At 35.7% G+C, this 14,269-nt stretch overlaps 1 protein-coding gene across 2 annotated transcripts; it reads right to left on the minus strand.

Moving 5' to 3' along the window:
* Positions 1 to 14,269, minus strand: LOC105056837 (eukaryotic translation initiation factor 3 subunit I). Of its 2 annotated transcripts, XM_010939168.3 has the most exons (9): positions 14,057 to 14,266; positions 13,352 to 13,580; positions 10,131 to 10,346; positions 7,702 to 7,829; positions 5,308 to 5,427; positions 5,096 to 5,185; positions 4,295 to 4,381; positions 4,104 to 4,183; positions 1 to 371 (listed from the first exon to the last, which is right to left on the minus strand). In XM_010939168.3, the coding sequence occupies exons 2-9, from the start codon at positions 13,533 to 13,535 to the stop codon at positions 296 to 298; spliced, it is 981 nt and encodes a 326-aa protein (XP_010937470.1). In that variant the 5' UTR covers positions 13,536 to 13,580; positions 14,057 to 14,266; the 3' UTR covers positions 1 to 295. The 2 variants fall into 2 exon arrangements, with proteins under 2 accessions (XP_010937470.1, XP_019710167.1); XM_019854608.2 differs by lacking the exon at positions 10,131 to 10,346 and having other exon boundaries at positions 14,057 to 14,269.

Consider the following 14,269-nt stretch of genomic DNA (forward strand, 5'->3'; position numbering starts at 1 on the left):
TTCAAAACTTTTGAGAAGCATGATATAAACCACCAACAACATTGTTGAATTATTACATAAGATCTAATTTAAGGAGGTAGCAAAGCTGCAAGACACTTTGGCAGAGTAAGCCAATCATCGGAAGTGATGTTACTCGTAGAACTTCCAGATACAAACCAGAGAGGGAAATGTGTTGATAGATTAGCATCAAATCATCTCAAGGGTATCACAATTAGAAGACAGAAAATGGTATGACAGGGAAAAAGAATTAATGAACCGGTCATCCTCAATTTCAATTTCATATGATGTGCTGGAGTCACATTTTGATGTTAAAGTAATCAGGGTCGAAGTGATGCAACCTCACGTAACCATCCTCACCACCACTTGAAAAGCTGCCCAGCATAGAAAATAATAATTAGCATGACATTGCATGTTCAAAAGATTTCTATAGCATGAATCTCATATCCCATTAATTGTCGGCAATATACAGCAAGTTCTACCCAAAAAAATAGCAATGTACAGCAAGTATATGGTAAATGAGATTTTTAGGAATTTAACTAACAAGACAATAATCCCCTTAAGAAAAGCATGCGAAACTAGTACCACCACCACCCCTCAAAAAAAAAACACAAAACAAAACAAAAAAAAAAACAATTAAAGTTCTTTCTAAACATTATACATCAGTTGCAGCAAAAGACTTGAGTGATGATATAACAGACAAGTCATTGATTTTCAATTAAGCAAGAAATGCCTAGCCAAATTATGGAAGATTTGGCATACTCAACTAGGACATAACTTAAAATATATATTTTTTCTTTTTCAATGCAGCATGTGGACCAATGAATACTTGCCTGCACTAGAAGCATATATGCCTTTGGTGAAGGCCTCCTGCAGCTAGAGCCCTTCAACATCATATATTAGAGCTTGATGACTCCCTTACCACATCTCAAATCATGCCAAGAGTCATAGTTTCTAGCCGTAACTCACAAGGCATGCATGTATGTACTTTTCTGTCTTTGGAGTGCAAAAACTCATAAACAAGTAGGTCGTTCATGATGAATAAGAGCAAATTTCACTTATATGCCTAGGTGTATCATAAGCTAACTTCACAGTAGTAAGAAAACATTCTGAAAATGTCCTAATATTCATTTTCTTTTTTTAAAGGGAAAAGGCAGGTCAATCCACCCATATATCCTCATATTCAAGAACTACAATATGCATACAAAAGACTAAACCCAAAAACATGGCCTGTGACATCTCAACGATCAATTACTGATGATAATGACATGGCACTAGGGGTGTGCAAAGAACCAGCTAAACTATGAACCTGAACCTATCCAATCACTTCAGTTTAAGCTGGTTTTTTAAATAGTAGGTTTACTTCCAGTTTGAAAAAATTTCAAACTGAAAAAATTGGTTCAGTTTCAGCTGGGGGTTTGGATTTTTGAAAAACCAACCTTGATGTGTGTGCATGTATTATCCCTTAAGTAGTTCCGCCCCAACCCTAATCCTTTTCCACAGCTCTCCTCCCCACTCAGACAACCACCCATCGCCCCTTCTTTCTCTCACCATCTCTTCTCCTCACCACTGCAGCCACCAGAGCCCCCTCATCTCACCAATCCAAAGCTGAGAACCATTGATGGTGAGCCAATGGCATCATTGCCTGGAGGCTGAAGCAGCACAATGGGTGGGGGTGATGGCCCTCACACTAGTGGGGTGTCTCAGCTCTTTCAAGCCCCAATACTCCGTCATGAAGTTCGGGTCCTGGAACCTACCCCAATTCCTTTCTTTTGATTCCTGAAATCAGAAGTACCACAGAGAGATTTCAAAGTCAGATCTATATGATGAATTAGAGATTTTGGAATCAGATGTATATAACGAATTGGAGAGCTTCCAAAATCCTTCTTTGGTCTCACTCAACCTTCAGTCCCATTTTCTGTCACTCTCCTTCTCCTTTGAGTTTTGCAGATTTTTCAGATGGACCTTTGGATATAATCTCCAAACAAGCAATCACAAATTGGCAATGTTTGGATCTTCTCAAAGTGATACAACAAACCGAGAAGAGTGCAACCAGAATTTTGATTGCACAATAGAATTTGGAGTGCTCATAAACAAGGGCAACCAGAAGAAGTATCAATAGGCAATGAAGGATCTCCCCTGCCTCAAGTAATTCTTTCCACTTAAAAATATATTCTCGATATGGTGATCACTATTATTATGCTATAGCATATGCATGTGCAATATGATTATTAAGGCCCAGAAGATGAGAAAGTCTGCACAAGTATGAGAATAAATTTAGAAAAGCCCAAATTAATTGTATTAACTGCATAAGGCATAGGTCTAAATGGTACAAAAATGGAATGCATAGATCTGATCCAACAAAAAGTGGCATTAAGCTTGTTCATTATAGTTAAATAATATCTGATAAATACTTAAATTTCTTCTAACTTTACTGAAAGTTCTGCCAAAGTGCTAACTTTTATATTCTACTAATTGACTAATATATGGAACAAGCTCAAGAAGGATCACAGAGAATAAACATTGGATAGTACAAACTCATTTCCAAATGGGTCCTATATAAATACATGTCAATATGAAGTGGGGGAGAAAATATACACAAAAGGTATAGAAATATAAAGTAAGAAGCAAATGCAATGGAGGAACAGCATCCACCCTAGAGATATTAACTAAACTGATATACAAGCTGTGTATCCTTAATCATCAATGAAAAGACAAGCTCTTTTATTGATCATTACAGAGAACCCTACTATGTTTTCACTTGAAAAATAACATAATCATTATTCTGAATGTGTTTTTCAGCAGGCATTAGCCAAAACCAACATTCTTCAAAGTATGACTGAAATACTAAAATAAAATAAGCTTGAAGAAAAATAACACAGAAAACCCATGTCCCTAGTGCAACTCTATTAGGGGTCATTCTTTTGTGGGTAAATACCATAGAAAAGTTGGTCAACTTTTTCATTGACCAACTTATCCATGTTCTCATACTTTTCAAAATGGGTAAGTTATTTTACCATGGGCAACATTTATCCATAAAATGAAAAAAAAAATTATCCATCCAAGGGGTGGCTAAATTATTTTTCCATCAGTCAGTAAAATAAGCATTTAATGCTGTACTTAAAATGCCCATCCTCATTTCTAATGTCTCCATCATTCAATGCTTAATAACTTAGTCAAATCTAAAAAGCATAAGGGATATCACTAGAAATATGGATAAATTTTACCAACTTATCCAGAAAAATAGTAATGTAAAAGAATATGGGTAACAAATTCTGAAGCCACTTTTTTATGTGTAAAAGAACATAGATAAATTATTTTTCTATCTAAATGTTACTTGAAAAATATTTACTTACGAAAGTATGAATTCTCAGGCAAATCTTTTACCTGCAAAAGAACGGGCCCTTAAGGTTTTAAATACTTTAGCATCCAGCCATCCTAGTTTTTTCCATGCACCCAACACTCAGGATGGTGGATGTCCTGTCCCGTCCTATCCCGATTCATTCCCAACTTGCCCATTCCAACACTCAGGAATGCACCCTATCCCGACACTTGGGATGGTGGGATGCCCCATTGCTCCACTAGTATTTAAAACCTTGAACTCCAAAACCAGCCATTCAACAAAAATCTAATTCCCATTGGAGTACTAAACTTGGGACTTTCTTTAAATTATGATGGTGTGTGGCATCGACTAATACTTTCCAACTTTGCCTACAACACTTGCCTAGCATAAAGTTATATAGCTTAGCTTGTCCATACAACTAACTAAAGACATGCAAACTTCTTGTTTCAGTAGCACCTAAATAACTCTGATAAATTGCAGAAAAAAGACATCAAAAATAATACATTAAGAATGTTGCAAAAAACTCACTAGAATTTGTTTCTCAGAACCAAAGAATGATCAAAATTCAAAAATGAGACCTTAAAGAAAAGCATATATTGTGGAAAGCATATAAAATACGTGAAATGCATGAAACGACAAATGCAAGGGCACCATTCATACATGTGCCTGATCATGCAAGAATGTTGTTTAATGAGTTTAGAATTTAAGTTTCAGAAATAGTAAATTCAAAAATTAAATGTAACAAAAGGAGAACATAAATAACCTTCTTCCATCAGGATTGAATGCCAAAGCATTAATTGGTCCAAAATGCCCTTTCACACCTCCAATTTCCTCCTGAAGAATCTGTTCAACAAAGAGAAAAAACATTCTTCAAGCCTAAAGAATTGAATCAAAGGCATAACATTACTCAAGGAATTCAAACCTTAGTTGAAAAGGTATGTAAACATTGCTCACCTTGTGAAAGAATTTTGCTTCAAACTTCCCAGCACGGCGGTCAGTGGTTGTAACATGTGATGCATCCTGACCACCTCCAAGCACCACCTGAAGGAAATCAAATGCCATGATTATTTCTCAGAAACTGATTCATAGTTTAGGTGCATAAACACCTTCTACAAAGTTCTGATCTTCATCTTGTGAGTCATTAATCAATCAAAGTTCCACTCTGGACAGGCAGAACACCAACTGGATTTTTACCAGATGATTTAGATAATGAAGCATATAGATCTGTAAAATGTATACAGTCATACATCAAAAGCAACAAGGTGCCACAGAATAAGATTTTTGTAACAGACTTAATGAAAAACAGAAGCACTGAACACTGACAGACAAAGGCAAATAAGATGAAAATCAGATAGTTTGCAAAGCCTTGTAGCGCAGACAAGATGGAGGTGATTCCAATATTATAAAGTCTAAACTAACAAATTCATGCATGGTTGTGCAGCTGTCCTGCTGTGACTGGGTGGCTGGCTCTGGTCTGAATGCTATGCTGCATTTGGATACTTCAATCCAAGGATTGCCGGACCAGTCAATATTGTACCATACAAAGCATACCATATCATATCGGTACTAAATCGGTATGCAGTTTCATACCATACCGATATTCAGTATGCTATGCTGTCTTGCACCATACAGCATACTAATATTGTAATAGGATGGTACTAGTACGGAGTCCGATACCAAGATGATGAATCTTGCTTCGGTCCAACCAGTGATTGCTCAAATGCAGATTAAAAAAGGGGTCAATTCAGAACTTACATGATCAAGAAGTGGAGATATTGCACATGCATTGACTGGGCGTTCAGTCACGTATGTCTTGATAAGAGTTAGCGTTCTGGAATCCCAGAGCTAAGAAAAATTACATAAAAAATGGTATTAGCAGAGATACTCTTGTCCAAATAGAATTATTTTGGAGGGAAAGCTTATTTGATATAGATCATTAGATCATGAGGATTGATGAGCTATAATACCTTGGCAGATTTATCCAATGATCCAGTAAGGAAATGAGACCCATCAGCAGACTTCAACAAAGAAGTGACAGTTTTCTGATGACCAGTTTCTTTATCTGATTCTTTCAGCAGCTGCCCAGTCTACAGAAAAGAAAGCCCCCAAAATCAAATATTTTCATGAAAAGACAGCAATTAAGAAAATATTTCATGGATAACTATATGGAAAGAAGAGCATCAATGTCAACTATTATGACAAGTCTCCTGCTAATTTAAGTTCTCAACAAGATTACTATGGCACCATCCACATCCAGAAATGAAAGGTGGGGTGTGTTCTTTCTCTTTTTTTTTTTTTTTTTCCTTTGTGTGTGTGTGTGTGTGTGTGTGGTTTTGGGCTTTTTGGGTACAAAGGTCAAACCAAAACAAAAATATGAAGTAAAAAATCATATCTGCTAGAGTATTAATTTTATTGAAACAGATTTCCCTAGAGTCCAATGATCCTTTTTTTTCCTTTCTTCCCCAGCAGAGTTCATGACTAATGGACATACATGTTCATATTGACCTGATACAAGAAGCATCAGGGCTTCATATAACACTTGCGGGGCTTAACCAGGTCAATTTAACAGCTATAGGGTTTAAGCTACTTCACCAACAAGGAGTCCTCTGCAATTTATTTTTTTCACCACGTACCTCATACATTATTAGAAATGTTACTTGGACACATGACACAGGTGCCAAGCATACTGTCTGGAAAATTCAGTACAGGAATCTTCAAGAAACTGACATAGGAACACATCATTACATTATATATGCATGTGTAAATATGTGCCCGTACCAATGTAAGTACATAAAATTTGATAAAATGCTTGCTATTTTTATGTTAGATTTGATAATTTTCATATAGAAGTTGCAAAAATTGATAAATGATGATGATGATGGAATGAAGTATCAGGGTATTTCATAAGGTGTCCCAAGTGTTCAGGTTTCTAGTTAGAGACTATGTAAAGTCTACAAAGTTACTCAAGTGAAGAACTACAAGAATCAAACTGTAAATTCCTAATTCATTAGGTCGTAAGAGGATTACAAATTGGTATAAATTGAACCAGTTCACAATACAGTTCAATGAAATATGAAAAAAAATGAGTGCATAAGAAATACTGTAGAATGATCAACTAAATCTTGCAGCAAATTTTGCTTATATATCTCCTTCTAACAAATAATTTTATCCTTTATCTCATGTATCTTGATTTTTTTAAAAAAAAAAAAATCAAAGGTTAAATGAATCAAGAAAATAATTCTCTTGTTTTACCAAATTTATTAAGGAAAAGCAAATTGCAAGTTACAATTCTGACCCTGAATGAAGCTAGTAACAGTGAACAAACTTCAAGGCGAGCAATAAAGAAGAGGCTGATCCCAGCATACATATACACTACATTATAAAAACAAGGTGCATATATATTTAAACGCACTAAACTCCAAATATCTGAAATGAATGTGAGACAAAATTTAAACAAAGATAGAAATCACCTGCAAAAGAGAACCTTATATCATAAAGAGCCGATAATTACTCAAAGCAGACAAAATGAACAGAAAAGCAACTAGAGTTAATCAAAAGTTCTGATGACACAAAAAACAAACTCACATGCAAAAATAAATGAGAAAAAAAGTTTATCCACAAAGGGAATTATATCCATAATTATAACTACAATCATCGGAAACTTATCCTAACTATTCAAGGACTGGTATGAATCCTCATGTATCAACTGCAGTATGATTTTAAGCTATAGAGAAAAAGACTAGGGCTGCTCCTCAGTTATATAGGGGGCAATGAGATAACAACTGACAACAACTGAAGATCACTCAGAAACAAACATCAGTGCAAGCATTCAATTCATTGAAAATATCCCATAAAGACAAATCATATAACCCTTTACATACTAGAGCAATTCCTGAAAAGTGAAAAAGGACTTAAAATCTCCAACAAGAAAACTAAAAATAAGAAAATCAAATAAGAAGACCCTCAAATGATGTCAAGCAATAAAAGAGTCTTTTATTTTGATTCCAAGGTACATATAGAGGAAAGGTTAAGAAGGTTGAAAGAAACAAATAGAAAATAATGGATAGTACCAGTGTCTTCAAAATGAAGGAAGGTTTTATAGCTTTGTTATCAGCATAAATAAAAACATAAAACTTTATTTAACCGTTATATTCTAGACATTCACAAGTGATGATGCATGAAACAGGACAGTTTTTTATCTCAACATTTTTGCCATGACAGTAAGAGATAGATGTGAGGTATGCATAAAAGAATGGGCACACATATAATCATGTTCCATATGTAAAATGCCAAAACAAGCAAACAAGTGCAAGTCATTCAGATTGGATAGAACTTTATAAGTGAGATATTTAGTGACTGACCTCCGAATCCCATATTCGGATCACAGCATCTTCTCCAGCACTTATTATGGTCTTATTTAAAGGTCCCCAGACAGCCCTATTGATTCTCCCCTGAGGACCCTTGATTGTAAGCACTGATTCACCAGTCTCTGCCCAAAGAAAGAAAAGGCCAAGAATATTGTATAACAACAAGACAGTGAACAGTCAAATATATGCCATATTTCTAATTTTGCTATCTAATATATGTTACGTAATCAGCCCCTGGTCAAGAAAGACAGCCTCTAAGCCATCAGAAAGTTTCAACAAGGAACGGCTGTACAATTCAGTCAAAATTCTAATCTCATCAGTTCAAAGTCGCTAACATGAAATACGCAATGCATACCAGTCAGCAGCAATATTATTGCCTAAACCAAAAAAGATGACTAAGCAGCAGCCAACCATCAGGCTGTTGATGGTTCATTGCAAGATCGCCACAAAGATCAGCAAGAAATAGAGAGAGGAGGGGTGGGGAGGAAGGGTTTACAAAACTTATACAAATATCCAAAGCATGAAATATCAGTGTATCAATTTTTTCAATTAATTAATTAAGTTTATTCAAATGACATCATGCAGATTATTTTATCTGTTTTTTTAATGTATATGTGACATATAAAATGATATAGAGGAGGGCAACACTTTTCACAACAATGTGGCAAAAAAATAGAGTGACACAAAAAAAAAAAAAAAGAAGGTAGTGCCCAATAGAAGACTTACTCAGCCAAAAAGAAAATGTAATTTAAAAGAGATAATAAATGAAGATCAACTTCAAACCTCCAACCAAATGATGTGGAGAAGCAAGTCACAACTGGAAATTTCAAAGTGTTAGCATCCCTGCTCAATCCAACAACTTTGACAAAATGAAAAAGGAGTCAAAATAAGGCTAACATTATCATACTGCTGACTGGAAAATCTCTAAAGATCTCCTGGCAGGAGAGAAAATATGCATATGACAATGGTCCCTAACTCACCATCACAAATAAACTCATTTGTCATCTTTCCTTTTATTAGAAGGTAATGACAAAGATAATATCCCAGGACATCTAAACCACCTGTAGAACATGGAACTACCAAACTGAATCATGCAGATCAACGCATGAATGCCTCTATTGTGGAAACAGCACAGAGTGAGCTTAAATGAAGCTCCCTTAACATCTTGACTTCAAATTCTATTGTCATCATCCTTACTTGTAAGTTAGTAATGCCATAAGAGCTTCAATGGATCTATAAGCTCCAGCAAACTGAAAAATGGGAAATAGTTAACGGAAATTATGTGAATGCTGCATTATTCCATACTTTACCATAAAAAATGTGGCATAAGTATAAAACAAAAGAAGGGCAAGAAATACACTATGCATACCAGTCAGCAGCAATGATGTTGCCTAAACAGAAAAGATAATCAAGCAGCAGCCAACCATCTGGCAGTTGATGGTGCACTGCAAAGATCCTACTCTTCCATGAGAGAGCGAAAGATAGAGAGAGAGAGAGGTGGGCCTAGAAAACTTACACAAAAAACTAAGTATGCAAAATCATTGCATCATTTTTTTTTCAATTGATTGATTAAGCATATTCAACTAATTTCATGCTAAGTAATGATATGTATACGTACATTATATATATACACATATGAATGTATATAGGTATACATATCCATGCATATATGAATGTAATGTGTGACACATAAAAAAAATAGAGAGCAACATTTTGACATAAATGTGGCAGAAAATGGAGTCACAACCAGAACCAGAAAACAATAAAGGCCCCACACAGGACTCACTCATCTAAAAGAATATATATTAAGAAGTGATAATAAATGAAGACCAACTTCAGACCTCCAACCAAATGATGTCAAGAAGCATGTCCAATTGGATACTTCAAAGTGTGAATAACCTGTGCTTGGTCCAACAACTTCAACCAAATGAAAGGCAGTCCAAATAAGGCTAATATTATCATATGGCTGAGTGGAAAAGATCTAAGATATCCTAGCAGGAATGAAAAAGGCATATGGCCTCAAACTAACCAACACAACTAACCTCATCTTTCATGTTACTAGAAAGTTGTGACAGAGAGAGATTATACCACGACAACTAGACCACTCGCAGAACTTGGGACTACCAAACTATATGATGTAGGTCAAAGCAAGGATGCCTATTTGAGAAGACAGTACAGAGTGAGCTTAAAATAAAGCTCCCCTTAACATCCTTAAAATTCAAATGTCATCATCTTCTCACGTAAATAGGTAATGCTATAAATGCTTCAATGGCTCTATAAGCTTCAGCAAACAAAAACAAGGAAAATTGTTAACAATAATGTGTCAATACTCTTAGATTCCATATTGTATCAGAACACTAAAAAAAATAAAAAATAAAAAATAAAAAGAGAAGTATAAAAGGAAAAGGGTAATTAAATCATACGTTGACTAGGATCTCTGACAATTCTTTTCACTTGAATGGTAGAAGGCAGGCCCATAAATGGGTCTGTTGTGATTACAGCAAACTTATCACCAACAGAAAAATCTACAGCTCTAGCAGGAGAATCAAAGTTAAAGGAGTACAGCTGGACTCCTGTCTGGACATCCCACAGCTTCACAGTCTGGTCAGCACTGCCAGTGATAAGTCGTGTAGAATCCCCTAAATGCATTTTAAAAAAATGAAGATAAGTGTATGAACATTTCTAGTATCAACAAACAGGAACAAAGCAGTATAATTGTTGTAAAACTTTATCAAGCTGGTTTTAGGTATAGAATAAAGCAGTATAATTGTTGTAAAGCTTTACCAAGCTGGTTTCAGGTATAGCATAACTCACACCTGAAAACCAGAACAATCAATCCCAATACTGCATATTATATCTCTCCACTATATAATAGATAGTGACTGTTTGCTCTCTCTTAGCACCCACCCTCTGCATCCCCCACCCCTCCCCCTTTCCAAGCAAGAAGGGGGGGCAAAAAGATAAGAAAGCAAAATTCATTCTTGCCTCCTTTGCTCACCAATGCTCTCAGACACCCAACCCCATCCCCCAACCCACTGCTTATTTCTCCTCTCTAACCAACAAATAGTTGATAATTACCCAATATCTAATTATCATCTGATATGGATCTATGCTTGTAAATCGAGTTTGGGTTCAGGTCCTAGTTTTATATATGTGACTTTGGCTTGGTTATAAAAGCAACTAAACCTAACTCAACCTGCTGCCAAACCTGATATTGTTCACGCTTGTAGCTTGGACCATCATATTAAAGGACTTACCTACACCTACACACAAATATGAGATTTGTCTGTCTCTTTCCCACTCTTTTGATGAAAATAGATAAATCTAATCCTAGCTTGACTTTTACCATTGTTTATGCTTGTAGCTCGGGCCATCATAATAAAAGACTTACCTACAACCCCACAAATATGAGAATTATCTTTCTCTCTTCCAACTCTTTTGATGCAAACAAATTTTTTCTCCACTTCAGTGCACTTGCAAAATCAGGCAAACATACAATAGGAAAAAATAATCCTTTTTAACATCCCTAACGTTCCAACTACAGTTGTCATTGATACATGATGAAATATTAACTAGTGCACCTGTAAACATATGCAAAAGGTTGTAATTTCCATTAAAACTTCAAAGTTACTTCAATCTTCAACACAAGTCATAGCATACAAAGATATGTTTGTCTTGGACTCTTTGTCAAACTCTTAATATCTATTATTTGTTTCAAAAAATCTTCACAGTTTGAATCCTACAACAAAGAACAAAATCGTTTTTGCTCCATACTCCAGAAGATAAAGAAAGTGCTTTTACACGATCAAAGAAAAGCAGAAGCATGCTTCATAAGTTTCTGTGTAACATTTGTGTTGTGAAAGAGTTTAAAACTGTGTAACATTTGTTATATATGTATGGTTGTTAGGAGTCCTCAATAAGAAATATGTAGAATTTTACCTCAAATAAATATCTTATTTAAGAAGTTTCCTGCTTGTGGATCTCAACCTAAATTTGTGACCTAGTCCCACTATTTTATGTCAGAAAGAACCGCAAAAGGTTGACATATTCAATGAAAATCATAAGGAAAATTACTGATGTAATATGTCTCCTAACTTATATGGTATGTTTTAACATACATTGTGCATCTATAGATGTTATCCATCACAACTAACTAAAATCACCCATCCACCGACCACAAAAAAGAAGATGAAATGAACAACCACACAAATTTCCGATGAGCATGGCTGTACATATTACAGCTTGAAGGTATATTTCGAGCAGTCATGCTTCCTTAGTTCTTTTGGACTGCACATAAGGAATCTGCTCCCTCTCCTAGCATCATGTATTTATAGTCAACAAACAACCTTCCAAACATCTCAAGTCAAAGCATGTACCTCTCACTCTTAAGGTTGGTGTATAAGTTCCCAAATTGCATCAATTTTCTCTTCCTTAAATATTTCAGACAAATGCTTGCAATTGTTGTTTAAGATTATGCATTAGAAAAACTAGAGTGAAATAACTTTTCCAGAAAAAGGGTCTGCTTCAAACCAAATTCTGATGCAACTCCCCATAAAAACTCACAAGAATTCCGATGATTAACTGCATGTTGCCAATCAAAGACTTTAATGAGAGCATAGTCTCCATTACTCAACTATAATAGAGTTCTTCTATACTGTACATATCATTAAAGGCTTCAAGCATAGTAATATCCTGTTCAGTTGCTTCAGTGGCTTCAAGCTAAATTCTCTTAAATCATGATTTAATACTGTTATTGGTTTTTTCCCCCTTATCTGCATGCTTTTAACTAAGTTCCTTTTAGAAATTTTCAGTTGTATCCATTACCCATACTCTATCTTGGAAAATAAGAATGATACAAATATAGTGCAAATTTAAAGGATATAGATAATGAAGCAAAATGCACCAATAGCTGCAAACTATAACTCAAATCATAATATGGTGTTACTAAGGAGGCTGGTCACCTAGCAAATAACACCAAATGAACAATGATGATAATCCCCCAAGAAGCAATATGTTTAATGCTTAGAAGGTTACCTTAATACATACACTTTCTTTCTCATTCAATTGATACACATATTATGGTACACAGTGAGTAGTGGTAAGACCAAAAGTAGTCCGTTAGTTGGGATGTAAATATTATGATATTGCTTGATGAGACTTACGTTTCAAAGTACTATAGATAAGCAATGAAAGATACGGACCAATAAAATGAAATTCTCAGAATTATTCCCTCAAACCCATCTGTCCCAGCCTGCTAGAACAAAGGCATGGGCATGTCCTATATTGAGGATTGAGTATGAGTAAGATGCCAACAACAGGAAAGACCGATAAGACACATTGCATTATAGGGGTGACAGCATAAAATTTCTTTAGAGTTTCATCACAGATCCACTCCTAACCATGATCCCCCAAAATCCCTCATTTTTATCACATATAGGTAAAGAAATCAAACTTTCTCTCTACATGCATAACCAATTCACCAAAAAAAAAAAGAAAAAAAAAAAAAAGATTTTTCGCTCTCTACAACTTAATAAATACTAAAAGGAAAGGATGCATAGAAAATAAAATAGAATCCCAAAAAACAAAAAAAAATAATAATAAGATAACTGTGGAGAAACAAGCTAAAAGGCATGGGAGAACTCACGGGAGACATCACAGCACCAGACTGCGCCGTTGTGGCCTCTATAGGTGCCGAGGCGCTCACCATTGTCGGCGAACCAGACGGTCGGTGTATGATCCTTGGCACAGGAGAAGAGGAGATCTCCCTCCCGATTGTATTTGAGGAATGTGAGAGGCCTCTCATGGCCCTTCATCAGGATAGGCCTCATCTTGCGATCTCCTCCGATAAACGAAGAGAGGCTGGAACTCCACAACTGCCGAGTATATATATACATAGAATGATTATATAGTAAAAAGAAAGAAAAAATTCAATGATTTAAACTATAAATTCTTACATATTAATTTTTTCAATTTTCTCTAATATATCATTGCCATATATTTTTATCATTAAATTCATAGTGTTTGTTTTTTCAGACAAATAAATTCATTGATTTATACATAAAAATCATGTAACCTATGGTTCTCAGTTCTCATATTTTAGTTCTCACACAAAATATGTAGTCACAAATCCCACATTCTCATTCACACAATTTCACAAATCCACACTAAAAAAACCACCTTAGCCACCGTCCCTCCCACGGATCTAAACTTTTCGATTGGGATTCACAAAGGTGGAAAAATTAAAAAGCAAAATCTTTGATTTTTTTTTTTTTTCGGAGATGTGGGAAGCGGGGGTAGATGACGGCGGAGAGCAGAGTCAGCGTTAAAGAGATCTGTGGAAAGAACGCACCTGAGGAAGATTGGAGAGGGGATGGCCGACGCCGTAATGATGGGGAGGAAGGCGACGGAGACCAATGGGGGATGACGGCTAGGAGAGTAGGGAAGAGGTGGGCATTCGCGACGGCTCTGCAAGGCGGTGGCGGCGAGGAGGCTGGCGGTCGCTAGGGCTCGAGAAGGGTTTGAGGAAAAACAAAAACCAAAATAAAATACTGCCGCTATTTTA

The sequence above is a fragment of the Elaeis guineensis genome, chromosome 13 (genome assembly GCF_000442705.2).
Source record: "Elaeis guineensis isolate ETL-2024a chromosome 13, EG11, whole genome shotgun sequence".
In the NCBI taxonomy this organism is placed as follows: domain Eukaryota; kingdom Viridiplantae; phylum Streptophyta; class Magnoliopsida; order Arecales; family Arecaceae; genus Elaeis; species Elaeis guineensis.

Coding starts and splice junctions, on each gene's coding strand:
- LOC105056837 (XM_010939168.3), bottom strand. CDS start 13,535: ATGAGGCCTATCCTGATGAAGGGCCATGAGAGGCCTCTCACATTCCTC. Junction 7,830..10,130: donor TGTCAGAGATCCTAGTCAAC/GTATGATTTAAT, acceptor TTCTTTGGGCAG/AGACTGGTGAATCAGTGCTT. Junction 4,382..5,095: donor TATCTCCACTTCTTGATCAT/GTAAGTTCTGAA, acceptor GATTTCCTTCAG/GTGGTGCTTGGAGGTGGTCA.